The sequence below is a fragment of the Podarcis muralis genome, chromosome 5 (genome assembly GCF_964188315.1).
Source record: "Podarcis muralis chromosome 5, rPodMur119.hap1.1, whole genome shotgun sequence".
Lineage (NCBI taxonomy): Eukaryota > Metazoa > Chordata > Lepidosauria > Squamata > Lacertidae > Podarcis > Podarcis muralis.
Genome location: NC_135659.1, coordinates 71,623,035 through 71,641,733, shown reverse-complemented (window position 1 = coordinate 71,641,733; position 18,699 = coordinate 71,623,035). Strand labels below are relative to the sequence as shown.

Sequence of the window (18,699 nt, the reverse complement as noted above, 5' to 3'; positions counted from 1 at the left end):
TCTGTGGTCTGATTCACAATTTCAGCGATCCTTCACTTTTGAATTGCCGGATTGCCAAATGCTAAATGCAAAAGTAGTAAGGCATACAATTTGCACGTGAAAGATCTCAGGTTCAGTCCCTGGCATCTCCAGGTAGGGCTGGAAGAGTTCTGGAGAGCAGCTGCCAGTCAGTGTAGACAATAGTGAGCTAAATGGACCAATGGACAATTTTGGTTGTGCAACAGGGCTGGGGAGTGGACTTTTTGCAGTAAGGAAAGTGATGGGGAAATGCACTGAAAAGTGTGAGATAATAATTGCTTGGCACAATGTCAGATAACCTTCCAGCAAACAAATCATAATGAATTTTCAGTTGCATAACTTCCCCACAAACTTTATGCAAAAAAGATGAATCCTCAGTAAACAGGCTGCCTAAACCCAACCTCAGTTGGCAGTGAAGAAGGGAAGTACTGCTGAAGTTATTGCTATACAACACTCTCCCCCAGATGACATGGTGATACTAACATTTTCCCAAGGATTTTTCCTCTACAAATAAAACTCAAATGTTGTTTGCCTTGTCTGTCCAACTACTACCACAGTTCTGGAATCCAAAGGCAAACCAGTCCCTATACAACACTAGGAGAGTGCCATACAGTATATCCCATGCAACCCTCTTGGAAGCCCCAGATCCAGCACAATATGATTCAGGTCCTGTTGCTAGCTAACACAGCCCAGGAATTTGCACAATATGGACCCAGGCCTCACAAATCTCTCTCTCTCTCTCTCTCTCTCTCTCTCTCTCTCACACACACACACACACACACACACACAGAGAGAGAGAGAGAGCGCAGAATTGCAAGAATATTACCACCTTCTTCCACTACTCACAGAGGGCTTAACATGTGTAACATCTAGCCAGTGATCATATTTGGGGGGGGGGGGAGAATTAGCCCAGGTGTTGTGCATTTAGCACATACCCCTGACTGAATTATCAAGCAATGTTAGCTCAGCGCCGCGCATTTCCACAAGGGAAAAGTCTGCTGAGCTTAGCATGCTTGCAAAAGCAGTAGCAAAGCTCTAGGAATTTACAAGGAAAACTCATGTACACAGTTGGGCATCACCCAAACTGCTAACACAGTACTGTCTTCCAAGTAACACGGTCGCTTTCTTACAACACAGGACCCCTGGCCTCCCAAGTATTGAGCTTAGACGCATCGCTTGCTTCAGTCTCCAACAGAAGTTCAACAGCAGAGGAGGACTCTGCCTTGTATCTTTGCGGAAACTAACTAGCACGACACTAATGCTTGCGAGCATTAGCATGCAACAGCCTTGACTTGAGGCTGGGGTGCCCACGAAGGCTGCCCCACCGCGTGCACATTCGCGGGGGGCGGGGAACCACCCGGGCAAAGTAAGACGAGCAGGGAGATGCGTCGGTTGCCGCCACACCTGTTACTACCCGAAGGCTCCCGAATGGAGCACAGCAACCTGAGCAGCCCGTCCAGAGGGTACCACCCACCGGGGCAAGCAAGGGCACAAGGCCCCGAGGGACTCCTCTAAAAGCTGCGGGCCGAGCAGCGGCGCATATCAACAAGGAGCTGGCGCCGAGTCGGAAAGGGCGTGGAGGAGAGAGAGCCATGCAAGCCCACGAGGAAGGCGAAGATGTGGACCCGGACCAAGTCGCCCTTTGGGAAACTTCGCACACGGCGGCGGCCGCTCTCCCCCTGCCAAGCCGCCGCCGCCTCCTCCCCGCCCTTGGCACGGCGGCCGGCGAGCGTCACGGGCCTGGAGGCTGGCTTCGAAGCTTGCCCGGGAACCTCGCGCCGCGCCGGGGCCTGGCCCCTCGCTCACCCTGCGGCTCCTCCACCGAGCGGCTGTAAAGCTCCCGGTACTTTTCCAAGGAAGGCACATGCGCCTCCCGGGCCAGGTCCGGGGGCGCCCGGTACACCCCGCCGGCGGCGCACTTCTCGTCGGGCAACACCATCTCGTCGGGAGAGACAGCGAGACGGCGCTGAAGCGGCGGGCGGCCAGCGAGTGAGCAGGCGGCGGGCGCTTCGACTAGGAAACACCGCGGTGGCACCGCCTCCTCCAGCCTCAGGAGGAGGAGGAGGAGGAGCCGGGGAGGCGCCGGCGGGAAAGGGAGGGAGCCGCGCCAAGCTCCGCCCAAGCCTGGAGCCGCCGCCGCCGCTGCTGCTGCTGGGAGGCCGGCCTTGGCCTCAGGCCGCAGCTCCCGCCTGCTCCTTTGCCTCAAACAGAGGTGAGGCAAAGCTGGGTTCTAACCTCCACCCAGTTCACTGCCCGACCTTGAGCCAAGTATTCCAGTTACGGCCTAGCCTAGTTTTAAGGATGAAATGAGAGGAAGTAGAGCCACGAGGCAGTGTCTCTGGACACACGTGACAGCCACAGGTAGGTCCTGGTGGAACTTAGAATTTGGACCGGATTGGGCTGAACGTTCTCTTCTGTGGGTCCTTAAAAGTGTGCTCGACCATAAAGAGAACAACTTTGAAACATGAGATACTCCTTCTGCCCTCCAAAGCATCTTCAAATGCCCAAAGACCAAATTAGAGGTAGCTTGGGATAGGATCTTATTTAAATAAGAAGTTTCAAAGGGAGCAATTCTAATTGTCAGGAGTTAGGGGAGCGGGTTACCCCTTGCTATATGCTATTTTTCTAACTGACCCCTCCTCACAAGCTGCAGCGTACAGCTGCCACCCCCATGCACAAAACCGCCTTTGATACAGTACAATGATAACAAATCTTGTGGCACCTTCAAAGCTTTCAGACTTTAGGCTGCAGCCCTGTGTATATTTACCTAAAAGTAAGTCTTGCTGAATTGAAAGGGGCTATCATCTGAGTAATTATGTACAGGACAACATTGTTTTAGCATAAGATTTAATGAACTGGAGTCCATTTAATCAGATTTATGAAGTGAAGCCTTCAGTTGGCAGGTATATATGCATATCATAACTGTCAACTTTTTCCTTTTCTTGCGAGGAATCCTATTTGGAATAAGGAAATTTCCCTTTAAAAAAGGAAAACGTTGACAGCTGTGATGCATATGGGTGCAAAGAAAAATATGTAGTTTTAAAGATATCACAAGAATCTCTTGTTTTTACTGCAACACCTGAGTTGGTTCACACATTATGCTTGCCAAACTATAGCTTAGCACAAACATGCAAGTATGAGGGTTTCTGGAGAGGAGATGGCCACTGTACTCCTCCCCTGGTCCTGCTACTTATGCACTACCGCAAGCTAAGCATGGTTTGCCTTAGCACGTGACGTTGTCCAAATCCAGGTTTATGGTTGGTCTCCTCCAGCAAGGAGGATGGCACATTAAGCCAAACCATGACTTGGCTAACAGCAGCACAGCAGCAGCCAGACTAGAGAAGAAGCAGAGCAGACAGGATCTCTTCCTCTCCAAGAGTCTTCAGGTTCATGCATTTGCACTAAGCCGTAGTTTAGCACTGCCAGGACTCTTAACATAGAGTAGCTGGAGGATAGGTGCTCAGAGGCCAGAGAAAGAACTGTGCATGGAGGGGGTCTCCCATTTGCTGCTCTTTAGGCTTCCTGAGAAATTATCCTAATCAAATGTGCTGTGGCCTGGAACGGTGTGTGTGTGTGTGTGTGTGTGTGTGTGTGTGTATGTGGACAGCAGCAGAGTGAGACACAGACTAAGGAAGTTCCATCAACCTTGGTGCCTTAACCCGAGGTACCACTGTAATGGTTTTATTGTGCATTTCTGTAACATTTGTTGTTTTAGTTTTCTGTACACCCCACTTAAGTAAAATTTTGTATATTAATCGGTCTACAAACAGTCAAAATATATAAAGTCCTGCTGAGCCTCTCCTGCTGTTTCTGCCATGGGAACATTGCTAAATCATGTAAAAACATAGCAAATAACCCTTTCAACATTGAATTTACTGCCTAGCCAACAGAGAGACATTTAAGGTTCATAGCACAAAATTAATGTAAAGAAATGGATTAAAAATAAATAAATGCAGCCTCACATTTAAAATGAAAAACACAACAGGCAGAGTTCACTGATGAGGGAAGCACCTCGGGCAGCAGCAGCCCCCAGCCACTCCTTTCAGTAGGAAGATAGAGCTGTGTTTGGGGAGTACTGCACTCCCTAAACTAGCCTTCAGGTGTCTTGGAGGATGCTATCCTGTTGCCAGTGTTGGAGTAAGATTCAGCTGCCAGCTGGGATGGAGAGAAGCATCACAGGGCTTTTGGCAATAAGGAAAGTGACAGGAATATGTAGTGTGGGATAACACTTGCTTTGACACAAGTCTAGCCTCCCCACAAACAAATTGGAATGAATGCTCATTAAATGGCCAACACCATCTAAACTCCCTCCAAACAAATAAGAAAGAATGCTCAATGAACAGGTTGTCTGGCAGCACCCTCTGTCCAACATTTCAATGAGGCTGGACCCAGGAATTCACATTTGGCACACTGCGCCTGAGAAAAGTTCATTCTCTCCAGAACTATGACTCAGCAATGGTGTGATTCACATACAGGACGCAATTCAAAATCATACCACCTTTCTTTCACAATGGAGAGCCTGGCACCAGCTTCCTAGCAGTCAAGGCCAGGTTAATGCTGGACAGTAGTAACCTGGAAGTTAGGAAAGTTCATTGACATCTTCTTAGCAGCGCTTCATAGCAGAGTGCTATACTAGGAGGTCTTAAACTGTGATCCACAGACCGCCAGTGGTCTGTGAGCCTCATTCAGCTGGTCTACAGTATGTCTGTGTATTTGTGGTTGAAGATTGGAGATGATGCATCAATTGCATTAAAATATTCATGTTGATTTTGAATTGTATTTGACTTCTTATATTTCTTATCCTGTATTGCAATTTGAATTCCATGGAACACAATGAAATACAATAAAAGAAGTATCCAGCACAGAACATAACAATTGCTATGAAAAGGCAGAACAATAGTTAAGGGGTCTGCCAAATCCCTCAGTAAATTTCAAGTCGTCTGTGGTGGCAACAGTGGGGAGTTTGAGGAACACGGACCTGTACTTTGGCATGGTGTGATCCCCTCCTTGTCTTCTTGAACTACAAGAGCTGCCAGCTGCCATTCTCCAACTTTTGGTTTCCAGAGGAATCGTCTGTTCATCTTTCGAAGTGATATATGTCACCTGTGCCCTTCTGCTTTCTGCACAGACAAGCAGGTCAGGGACTGGGCACCTGTGGTGGTGTGAACAGAAAAAAACAAGCCACTGACTGAGCCCACCAAGATCTTTGCACATTCCCCTCCAAGTTCTGTCCTGAGGCCAGCTCACATCTGGATATGGGAAAGGGCTCCTTCTCTACCCACTCTAATGTGACAAAGAAACAACCCATATGGCAATGCCAAAGCCTTTATTGAACAGCATCTGGAACAGATGAGATCATAAAAAAGCAAAGGCATGGGTAGGATTGCCAAGTCGTCTCTTGGACATTGATTTGACAGGCATCAGAAGAGTAGTTGCCGTGTCCCTCAAGTCACCGGAAGCAGGTTAGGAACACTTTTCACAGCATAGCTGTCTGACATGGAGCATACAAGGGTACAGAGCTTGCCTGGAGCAAGTAGGTCAACAGCAGCAAGAGGGAGCTTAGGGCAAATGCACACCATACATTTAAAGCACATCCAAGCACATGATTTCCCCCAAAGGATCCGGGAACTGTAGTCTGTTAAGGGTGTCAGGAATCATAGCTCTTTGGAGGAACTATAGTTCCCAGTATTCTTTGGAGGAAGTCATGTGCTTTAAATATGCATTGCATGTGCTTTAAATGTATGGTGTGGAACTGCCCATTGTCACCGTTGCTGGTCAGAGTTTCTTGGGGAGAGGGATTGATAGTTAAAGCACTCTGAACTGTAGCTCTGTGAGAGAAATAAGGGTCTCCTGACAGCTCTCAGCAGCATTAATAAACTATACAGTTACCAGGATTATTTCTAGGAAGCCTCCTTGACCGTTTACAGTGGCATGATACTCTCTTGAATGTGTAGTGCAGACGGGGCCCTGCTGGAGGTGTTGAGTGACATCACATTCTAAGCTCTGCTGTCATAGAAGGAAGTGGGCACAGTTAAAAAAATAAAATAAAATCCCCTCCCACTGACTTCCATGGGAAGGAAATTACATACACCAGCTCTTTACATGTTGCAAAGTTGTGCAGTCAGTGTGAATGTGTTGTTGCAATGAAGGATGTGACATAACTACATTATGCCCATGACGCACTCACATCCCCACCCGGGTTATGCTTGCTCTGTTGCTGTTACTTCACCAGTAGAATATGCCAACAAGAGGGCTTTTATTGTTGCCGCTGGAATACCACAAGAGTTCCATTGGCATATTATTATTATTAGTAGTAGTAGTAGTAGTAGTACCCTTCCCATCTGACTGGATTGCACCAGCCACTCTGGGTGGCTTCTAGCATATATAAAAACATAGTAAAGCATTAAAACTTAAAAAGCTTTCCTATACAGGGCTGCCTTCTGCTAGCTGTGTCATTCTACTGGCATAGCTCTGTCTCTACCAGCAGAGTAGCACTTATGCTACTTCCCTAAGGCAGGTCAGCCCACATTAACTGCAGCATAACATTGTGCCTTTACACCATAAACCTAAAACCATTATGTGGTAGTACATTCCACTTAAATAAATGGGTCCTCTTCCAAAGTAAATATATTTAGGCTCAGAGTGCCATTCTCTTTTTAGCAGATGAGAAGCTTTTGCCTGGAGATAACCTTACTATGTTCAGCCAAACACCTTGGCTAAAATAAGCCTTGCCTAATATCACACTACATTTTGCAATAAGCCGGCCACAAATTATTAACAGGGAAATAACTTGTCCTGGGATTACACTTACATTTTTTTTCTTGTTTGTTTCATATTTTTCTTCCAGGAGTTAAGACAATTTAATCTAAAAAAGAGATTTCTGTCTGGTCTGATGTTTTTAGCTCTTTTTGTTGTTGCTGCTGCTGCTGGCTGTGCACTGTTTATTACAGCTGTAAGCTACAATAGCATGGATCATGAATTGTCTTCATAATTTTTTGCATATCATTTGTGAGAATTGCAGAATATACAAGTCACTGGGTCACCCCTTCCTGTTAACTCCTTCCTTTGCCTGTCAATTGTGATGCTGCAGATTCCCAAAGCACCAATCCTGATTAATTCACTGTTAACTTTACAAATCAACATATGCCAAAAGAGAGAGGACCCTGCCATGATTGATTGATTTTTTTAGGCAGGGTAGTTGCACCATCTACTCTCCATCATCTGCCAGGAACTGGGCACAACTAGAAATACCCCAGCAAGTCACTGACTCTCTGACTGACCTGCTAATCACTCTCTGTATTTGAAACAGGGAGAGTAACCCCATTGTTTTCCTTCAGCTCCTCCTGTGTGTTTAGCAAATCCAATGACCACATAAACTCTTTGATCCTATCCTAAGACAAAAACAGTTGCTGCAGCTCTCAACAGACATCTTCCCAACAGGCCACCAGGATGGGCAAAATCAGATTCCCTGATAAACTTTGACATATCAACACACTGTAGAGCATCTGCCACCTGCTGGAGCAATTAGATCTCAGCATGTAAAGGTAGAGGATTTGCATCATCATCTACTGAATTTTTTACCCTTCATCATAAGGTCCCAGGGCAGGTTACAACAAATACAAATATTAAAATTAATTAGAAGAATGATCAGAAGAATAAGGTAAATCCCAAAATATGTTTATTTCAAGTGCCAAAGATCAGGGCGAAAAGGTATGTCCTCTACATATGGCAGAAGCTGTACCATGTTGATGCTAGACACATGTCTATAGGGAGGGAATTCCACAATTTAGGGGCTGCCACAGAGAAAGCCCTCTCTTTGGACACCATTCCCCACACTTCAGAGGGTGAAGGAACTCTCAAGAAAACTCATTGTGCTAACCCAAGAGTGTTGGGAGAAACAGGAGGTCTTCCAAGCTCAAGCAGTGTGATGTTATGATTTACATTCATTACTCTCTTTATTCATAAAAGTGACCTAAAACAACTTACAAGCACAACAACAATTTAAAAATGCTCCCTTACTTTGATCCTGTATATTCAAGTTCCTTTCTAACTGTGTGGTGTGTAAGAATAAATTTTGGTAGTGGATGCTGAGAGTATGAGATAGGGAAATTTCCATCACAAACATTTCAGCCAGACTCTCCCACTCATCACCACCTCAGCCCAAATTAGCTGCATGTTCGCTCAACATTCAAGCAGCAGCCCTACCCGATTTGTCAGTCTAGGTGCAGATTCAGTCAAGTCGACACAACATAGGATTTGTACACAGTGCTATACCTTTAAAGCACATTCAAAGCTCATTCTTTACCTCAAAGATTTCTGGGCACTGTAGTTCACCTCTTGCAGACTTACAATTGCCAGCAACCCTTTAACAAACTACAGTGCCCAGAATTCTTTGAGGTAAAGCATGAGCTTTGAATGTGCTTTAAAAGGTGTGTGTACACAGCCCTAGTCATGGGTTCTCCTCATAACCTTGCTCACACATTCACTGAGTGTGGGGAGGCACTATATTGACAATGCCCTAAGTGAGATGGTCTGTAACCATGGCAATATGTATTCCGCAGCTCACAGATCTGGCATGCAGATTTGACTTCCTGAAAATTGTGCGTACATTTATTTCTGCAGTCTGTCAGAGGAATTGTTTATCATACATTTTCTGTATAGGTAGTAGTCCCCCCCCCTCTAAAGACATTATTTTGGAGTTAGACATTGTTGCTGCTTGTCTCTAAAATAACTTCTGAACACAGAAATTTATGTAGCAAGCACATTTGGGTTTCTTTGGTACAACATGAGCATTTATTAAGAGCAAATAGTGTTCATGACGAGGGCGTTAAAATGCTGAAGGAGTTCTTATCAGATTTGTCCAAACTTTTTATATTCCTGACTCTCATACAGACTCTTTGCAAGAGGTTTGGAATGTTTCTGTGTTTTGAAAGCCAAGCTTTATTGGTCTGTGAGGACTAGAAAGAAATGTACTTGGAGCTTCTTAGAAGAAAGTTTGCAAGGAATGAGCAAAATTACATAATAACTACTGAAATTAGCAACACTTTGTAAGACTGTTGCATGAAAATATTTCTTCAGTTATATTACAGTGAGGTAGACTTGTCTAGCAGGCAGCGCTACCCAGTCCCTGAAGGCATTTTGAAATTGACTGTAAAGTATGCAATGCATTACGTAGGAGCAGAAGGAAGCCAAGTTGTGTGACAAAGGACTGGGCATTAGTCAAAATAAGGCAAAGTGGTGTAACAAGGGAACTGTCAGGGACTGGACAGAGGAGGAGTGGTGGAGATCGCCTCCCCAGCCTGAACCTTCCAGAGAAGAGGAAGACAGTTCAGAATTACAACAGTGGTTTGCAGGAGGTCATAGCTCAGAGGCAGGTGAAGGGCAAAGTTGGGAAATAATGGGAGAGGAGGAGGAAGCAGAGCTGGAGCAGCTGGCTGACACGTTATCACCAGAAAGCATTCCAGACCCCCTTTCTTCCAGAACCTGGCAGCATTGAAAGTAGGAGAGCAAAAGGCTTAGAGACAAATGACCCTAAGCAGCCACCGTAAGGTGGGTGGTGCTGTTGACGATTGAGGAAGTGGAGGGGGGTGGAGATTTACTCGGAGCTTGTTAGGGTTTGTAGAGAAAGACCTGCCAAAGAAGCTGAAAAATATATTCATGTATGCGACAATGGTGGCTAGAGTCTTAATAGTACAAGGATGGAAGAACGAGGAAATCCTGACTAAAGAACTATGGCAAGAGAAACTGATGGACTACGCAGAATTGGCAAAATCGACACATAAACTATGGGACAAGGATAACTGTGACTTTAAAGATGAATGGGAACCTTTTACAAAGTATTTAAAGAAACACCAAACTGAATTGGACTCCTTGGCAGGTTTTGAATAAACACTCACAAACTTTTTATTGACAATAAGCAGTCAGATAAATTAAGGATTTATACAGTTTTGTAACATGCAGAGAATAGTATTTGTAGAGAAACCAGAGATTGGAGCTGAGGGAAGTCAGTGTTACGAAATTCGATCTGCAGAGCTTGATCGATGAGCCGTGACCTCTGATTACTTTACGAACGTCAATCAGCAGTTTACAACGGGTCCGGCACACTTCTTCAAAAGCTGCGCCATTGTTGCTCCCTCCAGTTCACGGCTTAGCAGAGTTGGACACAGCGGGAAAACTATCACGTCCTTTGACAAACACACGCAGTCCGGTTTGTCTATTTACAGCTCTTTATTGAAACAGTTCAGCCATCGCTGCTGGCAGCCATTGCAAACATGTCTCTCTCTCAGACACACAGAGAGAAACTGAACAAACAGGGAATAGTCCCGCCCAGCTTCTAAAGCTTCTGTCTCCGCCCAGCTGTTAGCTGACGTCAGCAGGTGACACACACCAGGGAATTTAACCAGATAAATTCTGAACTATAACACCCCCCCTTGTGTCCCTGCGTGATACCTGTGCAACATCTTCAATACCTTGTGAGATCAATTCCTTCCCCAATGCCTTGCGCCTTCCCTTGGCAAACCTGTTTGGCATTTGTGGAACCACCTCACAACTTTCAGAATCGCACTGTGCGAAACTTATCCACGCACCTGTGGCCTGATACCTCTCTGGTGGGACACCCTTTGTTGTGCGACTGGACCTCCTAGGCACAAACTCAGGTGTTCCCTCTGACTCACTTTGATCAGCAGGTGTGTCCTCTGCATCATGGGATTCTCCTTCTGACTTAAAGCGTTTTCGAATCCTCTCCATTACACTCACAGGAGAACTAGGCTCGCTTTTGGGTGCTCTCTTAACATCTTGTGGAGAAGCTACCGAAACCTCATCCTGCTCCTGACTTTGCTCCTGACTTTGGTCGTCATCAGCAGCCTCAGCCCCTTCTTCCTCTGCCTCATCAGAACTGTCTTCTGGATCAGAGAGACAATCTGAGAGAACATCACGCCTAACAGGAGTCTTTGACTTCACCTCCTCCTCTAAGAACTCAGCGTGTTTACTGATCAGCACCTTACTCTGATCACCTGACGGGTAAGCAAATCGCCATGCACGGGCTTCTGGCTCATACCCACAGAAGATCATTTTCTGGACTTTGGCTCCATCTGGCCCTCGCAAAGCCTCAGGCACAGAGACAAGCGCAGGAGTCCCAAACGTCCGCAGAAAGTGAACCTGGGGTTTTCGGCCATTTAACAAAGAGAACGGTGTGTCACCTACCAATGAGTTGTAGACACGATTCCAGGTGAATGACACAGCCCTCGTAGCCTCCAGCCAAAACTCAGGAGGTAACCTGGCTTCTTTTAGCATCACCTGTGCAGCTTTAATCAGAGCTCCACTTCTCAGCTCTGCCACTCCACCTTGCTGGGGTGAAATAACTGTGTGTCGTATCCCTTTCTGTTGAAAGAACTTCTGCAAAGCAGAACCAGTGTACTTAGCATTTCTGTCACTGATGATAGCTTGAACCCTGGTGGAGAACCTCTGTTCCACCCCCTCAATCCAGCTCTTGATCAGCTGTGCTGCATCCTCCCTGGATTTGAGACCGTGAGCCCAAGAATTCTGCGAGAAATCATCCAAAAAAGTTAGCAGAAACCTGCCCCCCCCTAGACTTGGTGCCTTGACAGGACCGGACAAATCTATGTGAACCAGCTCAAAAGGTTTCGTGGCTACACGTTCCACCTTTGGGTAACTGCACCCTCTCACCTTTGCCTGCTTGCAAGTGTCACAATTAATGGCACTTTGACAATTTTTAATCTTACAACCTGTAACAACCTCAGGTAACACCTGCAAATCCTCTAAAGGATTGTGAATCGTTCTCTGATGCCATACGCATGCACATGTAACATTATGAGCGGGAATTGTAGCACGCTGGTTGGGAACTGTAGCACGCAACGCTTGTGCTTTCTCAACCTTCCCCTCACCTCCCAGAGACGTTTTAAGAATGAAAAGATCATTCTGTCCCTTCCGCACTTTGGCCAGTAACCTCCCCCCTTTGGAGATTGTGCAGACATCATTTTCAAAACAAACTTTGAACCCCTTACTTAACAAATAAGGCACAGATAACAAACATTGTTGAATCTCTGGAACAATACAAAAATCCACCGTTTCCTGTAAAACAGAAAGATAGGCATTAGTACACTTGGAAACTCTAGTTTTCTGTCCATTTGCAAACTTAATAGTCTGTCCCTTCGGAACTGCCGTGCAATTCCACCTCTCGACTGCAGGGGTCTCTGGAACCATGTTGCGGTTAGCTGCAGAGTCTATTACAAAGGCCATCTCGGAATTTTCCACTCGGCCCTCCTCAAACACTGCCATACTCGCTGAGACTTGATAAGACTCTTCTCCCTGCTGTTTACCACGGCCACCTGGCTCAGTTCCACGCCTGCCTGTCTTCCCAGGCCTGTTGCCATGGAAACCCGCCTGGTTCCCATGGGAAATGTCCTTCACAACATCCTGCCGCGGCTCTCTGCACCGGTGGGGGCAACTGCCACTCAGATGTTGCGCCGAATTGCACACGTAGCATCGACGAACTCCAGTGGAAAAACACTGCCCGGGGCTCCCAGCTGGCTTGGCCCTCCTCCTTCTGGAACGGCGCTTCCCACCAGCCTCGCCCCCCCTGAAGCTGCTCTCCGCTTCAGCACAAAGGGAAAGTCCTTTAAACTTGCCTTTGGAACTCTTCGCCCCCCCGATCTGCTCACCAGCGCTCCTTGAGGCTGATTGGGGAATAGGGGCTTCTAGTCCAGCGTCTGCAGGGCTCTGGCCTCCCGCTGAAGCTTCGCACACACCTTTCAGCACATTCCAGGCGGCCCACGCTGATTTCACACCCTCTAAGTGGGGTCTCAGTGATGCATCAACACATGCCTTGAGCATCTCCAGCTCTCTTTGCATTTTCTGCTGGCTCTCTTCCGGCAACGCAGCCTCACAGCCTGCAACGTCTCCAGCCGCTGTAGCGCTGGGGGTTGGTGATAGGGGCTCCCTCTGCCATGCTTCCCAAAGCCCATGGACCAGGAACCACCCCTTCACTCTTTTGCTCCAGGTTGCCCAACCCTTTAGAGTTAGAGGCTCCACCGGCATATCCTGGCTTTCAGCCATCTTCTCCCGTTCTCCCAGGGGGCCCAAGCCTACTTACAGCTTATCCAGCACCCGTCCGGAGAAACGACGATTTCTCAGCTGCTTTTCAGCTCTCAGCTCTCAGCACAGGCAGACCTTTCAGCAGCTCCTCATGCCTCTCAGAAGCAGGCAATTAATCATTCCTGCTCTCCGGCATCCACACAGCTCCCGTTCCGCTCCTCAGCCGCAGACCGCTGACTTCAAAGCTTCCGTGATAGTTTTACAAGCGGTAATTAAGTACCCATAACCTGTTACGAAATTCGATCTGCAGAGCTTGATCGATGAGCCGTGACCTCTGATTACTTTACGAACGTCAATCAGCAGTTTACAACGGGTCCGGCACACTTCTTCAAAAGCTGCGCCATTGTTGCTCCCTCCAGTTCACGGCTTAGCAGAGTTGGACACAGCGGGAAAACTATCACGTCCTTTGACAAACACACGCAGTCCGGTTTGTCTATTTACAGCTCTTTATTGAAACAGTTCAGCCATCGCTGCTGGCAGCCATTGCAAACATGTCTCTCTCTCAGACACACAGAGAGAAACTGAACAAACAGGGAATAGTCCCGCCCAGCTTCTAAAGCTTCTGTCTCCGCCCAGCTGTTAGCTGACGTCAGCAGGTGACACACACCAGGGAATTTAACCAGATAAATTCTGAACTATAACAGTCAGGGAGGAGGGAAGAGTGGGTTATTTTATGGGGGGAGGGGGGAAATTGGGGGGGGGGAATCAAGGATGATATGTTTTAAGATAATATGTTTTGTTTAAATTCTTAATTTAAAAATATTTTTAAAAAGAGAGAGATTTACTCGGAGCAACACCATTATTCCAAGAGGCTGCATTTCTAAGCCTCTCTGTGTGAATATTGAATAAAAGACATTGGTAAGAACTTTCACTGTCTTATATATTCCTGGTAGCCTACCGTGGGGGGATCCGATTCCCTAATGCCTGACAGGAGCAGAGTTATTGAGGTCTTGTTGTTGGCACTCATCTGTCTTGGGAGACAATGAAGGAGTGCACTTTTGGGGGTGGAGTCAAGACTGTCAGAAGGTTATAGCGCCTGTTGTGGCTGTAGAGACTGATACAGGAGAGACATGTTTTATTGCAGCTGGGGCAGATGAAGGTGCTCAGATGCACCATGGCATTTTTCTCCCAACAGGCATTCCTCTGGTCACTACTAAGGCTGCACAACTGATGGCCTCTGTCTCCAGGCAACTGTCGTCATCTACAAGGGATTCCCAGCCTTCACGTCACATTTGCAGACTGTGGAAGTCTTATATACTTGATGGGGTTCCCTTTACTGCAGTACCCAGACTCTTGATTCTTGTTTTCTGGGAGGCAAATCGAGTTTTTAAGGATTTAGATTTGGGAGAGTCACATTCAAATCCCAACTCAGAAAATGTTTAGGTGACCCTAGACAAATCATTGTTCCTCTGCTTAGCCTTCCTTGTAGTGAGGATACAATGTGGGGAATGAACTATAGTTGCTAGGGTTCACTGAGTGTGGAAATGTATTTTAAATGTATGGTTTTTGCACAGCCAAAGGTAATAAATACAGAACACTTTAAGAAAAAAAGACTTGGCTTTGCTAAGGATGTTATGCTGGCAACCTCATGTGAACCTTGATGTTCTTGAACTGGCAAAAGTTACTTCTTCTTGTTTCTCTTTCTCTGCCTCCACCTCCCCAGCTCAGAAAGGTCTGGACAGAACATAAGAATAGACTGCTGGATCAGGTCAATTGTCCACCTAGTCCAGCATCCTGTTCTCACAGAGGCCAACCAGATGCCTATGGCAAAACAGCAAGCAGGACCTGAGTGCAAGAGGACTCTCTCCTCCTCTGGTTTCCTCCAGCTGGTATTCAGAAGCATTGCAGCCTCCAAAACTCTGCTGCAGAACTTTGCTGTAGATGCCTGCACTCTGCACCTTGCTGTCAACAGTGGTTTAGGGCTGATCACATCCTTCTGTTCAGTATAGACTGAAATGGCTGAGAGCATTGCTCAGGACAGGACCTTGTCACTTAATGTGGCTGTCAGACGCCAGCAGCTGCATTCACATAAGGCACCTTTTAGTGGCCTTTGAGAGCTTAATAGAAGGAAGGGGGGGAGCTTCCCCAGGACTGAAATAGCCTGTGTGATGCACCTGAGGACTTCTACAAACTAAAGAATTAGATGCAGAGATGTTATTCCTTTGAATCAGAGACCAGAAGAAAAGTGCAGCCCAAGTTTGAGTGAGTTGAGGAATAAAAGATCAAGGGAACTGGAAGGAATTCAGACTGACATCGGCAAATGCTTGACATGACTCCACAGTTGGGAACTATTGAAAGGCCAAGCTGAGCCTCTATGAGATGGTATCAATTTACTGCTTGGACAGTGAAGATGAAAGGGCACTGTCAAGGTTAGTTAAGTGAAATAGACTTGTGTTTCCATTGTCTCTTCTGGTAAGTTTCCACTCTTGTACTTCTTGTATGTGTGGAAGCGTGTAAGAAAATCAAGGGAGCTTCTTGTAAGCCTTCTTGTGAGTAGGAGTATCTTCTAGATCCACCTTTCTCAACCTTGGGTGCCCAGATGTTATTGGACTACAAGTCCCATCATCCCTGGCCACGGGTCCTGCTAGGTTGGGATGATGGGAGCTGTAGTCTAACAACATCTGGGGACCCAATGTTGAGAAAGGCTGATCTATATCATATCAGAATAGCAATGCACAGTGAAGCTGAGCGGGGTGGGTGGGTTCTTGTTTCTTGTGGATACTAGAGGAAACATCACACCCAACAGCTTCTGGAGGGCAACAACATTGATAATCCCTGAAGCCAGCTGGGGCTGGTGGAAGTCCTACAACATCTGGCAGACACCACATTGGCTATCCTTGCTGCATACCAGTGGCATAAATACAGCCTTCCTTCTTAACTGATCTGCTGTCCAATGTAATTAATGTATTCCTTCCACACATCCATCCCAATGGCATGAACGTGGTGCACAAAAGATTTCAAAACAAAGGCAATAGATGGAAACACAAAGAGACAGTGGAGTGTCTGTCAACCTGACTTGCCTTTCCGATTACTCCTTCCTGTCAACTTCCTGAGTGGGTGCATGAACTCTCTTTGGCCAAACTGCTGAGGGAGGATAATGTTATGGCGGGGGGGAATCATGTGGCCCCCAAGTAGCTTGACCAAGGAGAGCCTCACTTTATTTTTTTGCTTAGGTACCCAAAGGAATGAAAAATAATGCTGGTTTCCTCATTTAAACCTTTCATTTGGCTGACCGTTGTTTCTGTGTGTGTAGAAGATAAAACTTTCAGCAGGATTGCAGGCAGGGCTTTCATATCATCATCCTTTTTGCAGGACTGAGGGTCAATGGAAACATCCTAATGCGGAGCTGAAGAGAAGAAGAAGAAGAGGAGGAGGAGTTTGGATTTGATATCCCGCTTTATCACTACCCGAAGGAGTCTCAAAGTGGCTAACAATCTCCTTTCCCTTCCTCCCCCACAACAAACACTCTGTGAGGTGAGTGGGGCTGAGAGACTTCAGAGAAGTGTGACTGGCCCAAGGTCACCCAGCAGCTGCATGTGGAGGAGTGGAGACGCGAACCCGGTTCCCCAGATTACAAGTCTACCGCTCTTAACCACTACACCACACTGGCTCTTCCCCTCTAAGTCATTCTGCTCTTCCATTAGTTTTAGATCTTTTTTTTCTGGACTCCAAAACCCAGGTGGGAGAAAGTGGCTTTGGGGAGACATTGGCAGATAGGAAAAAGAGGGTGTGGGAAGGGCCCAAGGTCTGTGCAAAACGCATCTGTGTTCCAGATATCCACACTGTGCACATAGATTCCAGTCAGCAGGGCAAGCCTGAGCATCAACAGCAAGGCTGTCGGACTCCCCCAGGGCTGACCTGAAGTCTCCAGATTTGCCTGGCCACCCCCAAGTGACAGGGAGAGGGCTTAAATTTCCCACTGGGAAGGGTGCCTTTTAAATTTGGATTTATTTATTAAGGGGACTGCATGCAGCTTTGGGCCCTGAAATCCCAGGGTCTGGGATGCTCCTGACCTGGCAACCATAGACATAATAGAATCATATAACTGTAGAGTAGAAAGGGGTCCCAAGGGTCATCTAGAATCCTTGGCAGATGGCCATCCAACTTCTGTGTGAAAATCTCAGATGAAGGAGTCCGCCTTCCATATGGCAGCCCTTAACATATTTGAAGATGGCTACCATATCACCTCTCTTGTCTTCTCTCCTCCAGGCTAGATGTACCCAACTCCCTCAACCATTCCTCACAAAGATAGAAGTGGGGCTAGTTAGCACGGCTCCTTCACACATTTCATCTTCACCAATTGATACTTCTGAAGAAAGCTTTTGTTGGCTTTGCTGTAAAGCTGTCAGTCTTAAGAATCTGGACTGAACACAGCATCATCACCTGACTCTCTTACTTGTTTCTGTTCTGAAGTAATCAGCTACCAGAATGTAGCTTTTTGACCAGACACGCTTTCTGTAGATGTGCACAGAGGAGAGGTTTGTATAGGAATGGCATGGTCAACTTGTCAACAGAAAAAGTGGGGGTTTACTGCCCTCTGTTGGAGAAACACAGATTCTGCAGGAAGGCAAAGTATTTGACAAATTGGCTTATATGCAAGCTCTTCAACAAGGGTCCCCAAACTAAGGCCCATGGGCCTGATAAGGCCCGAGGGAGTCGTTTATCCAGCCCGCAGCAACGCCCACTGCCGCCGCCCACTCTTACACGTGTTCCCCCGCCCTCCAGCTCGCTGCGCAATCGGCACTGGAGACACCGGCCCGAGGCGCGGTAAGTTTGCTGACCCCTGCTCTTCAACCTGATGATGAATTGGCTCTTCAGCCTGATGCTTAAATCACTTTTGAGCCTCTCTAATGCTATTCTTATCTGATTGGTGTTTCTGGAGACAAGAATGCAGAGGAGAAGCATTATGGTCAATGCACACTTTACATTGCTATTATAAACCTAAGTGAAACCAGCAAACAATGATCATTTATCCCGCATCTATCCTGATTTGCTTGCACGATGTTTAATCATTCATTCATCCCACACTTTTTTCAATACATTTCCAATCACTTTTTTAACCAGAAGGCCATCTTAATTTTATATATATATATATATATATATATATGTGTGTGTGTGTGTGTGTGTGTGTGTGTTGTACTAGTGTGACAGATCCACTTTAATCCACTTTCAGTTGCAAAAACCTAAATTTCCTGCTATGTGCTTGAATCACTCCTGCAAAATGCTGACAATCCGAGAACACTCTTAAAATATATACTGTATAAAAGTGGTTAACAGGATGCCTTGTGCTGCCCTTATATCCAAGCCTGATCACAGAGATCATCCAGAGGAGAGCTGTTAGTTGCTCTGCCTGTGACAGAGACCCAGCTGACCTCAAGCAGAACACCAAGGAAAATTCTTCTGGCAGAGGTTTGACAGGCATCCTCACTCCTGACTTGCAGGCATCTCTTGAAAACTTTTTTATGTCAACAGGCCTTTGCGGCTGTTTACAAGTTTCTTGAGTAGGCAATCATTTTAATGATTGTTCTGTACTGATTTTCTTTCTTTCTTTTAGAGTTCTTATATTGC

At 46.5% G+C, this 18,699-nt stretch overlaps 1 protein-coding gene and 1 long non-coding RNA gene across 3 annotated transcripts in view; one reads left to right on the top strand and one right to left on the bottom strand.

The window, feature by feature from the left end:
- The window catches only part of ACSS2 (acyl-CoA synthetase short chain family member 2), a 52,606-nt gene extending 50,645 nt beyond the window's left edge, over positions 1 to 1,961 (bottom strand). For both annotated transcript variants that reach the window (XM_028734849.2, XM_028734850.2), the window contains exon 1: positions 1,825 to 1,961. In XM_028734849.2, coding sequence (XP_028590682.1) covers positions 1,825 to 1,957 — 133 coding nt within the window. In that variant the 5' untranslated portion in view covers positions 1,958 to 1,961. The remainder of the gene's footprint in view (positions 1 to 1,824) is intronic.
- Positions 1,962 to 1,968: 7 nt separating this feature from the next.
- LOC144327830 (uncharacterized) lies at positions 1,969 to 18,098 on the top strand. The gene is made up of 3 exons (XR_013392988.1): positions 1,969 to 2,379; positions 14,795 to 15,500; positions 16,444 to 18,098. It is a non-coding gene; the product is annotated as an uncharacterized LOC144327830 (long non-coding RNA).
- The last annotated feature ends 601 nt before the right edge of the window (positions 18,099 to 18,699 follow it).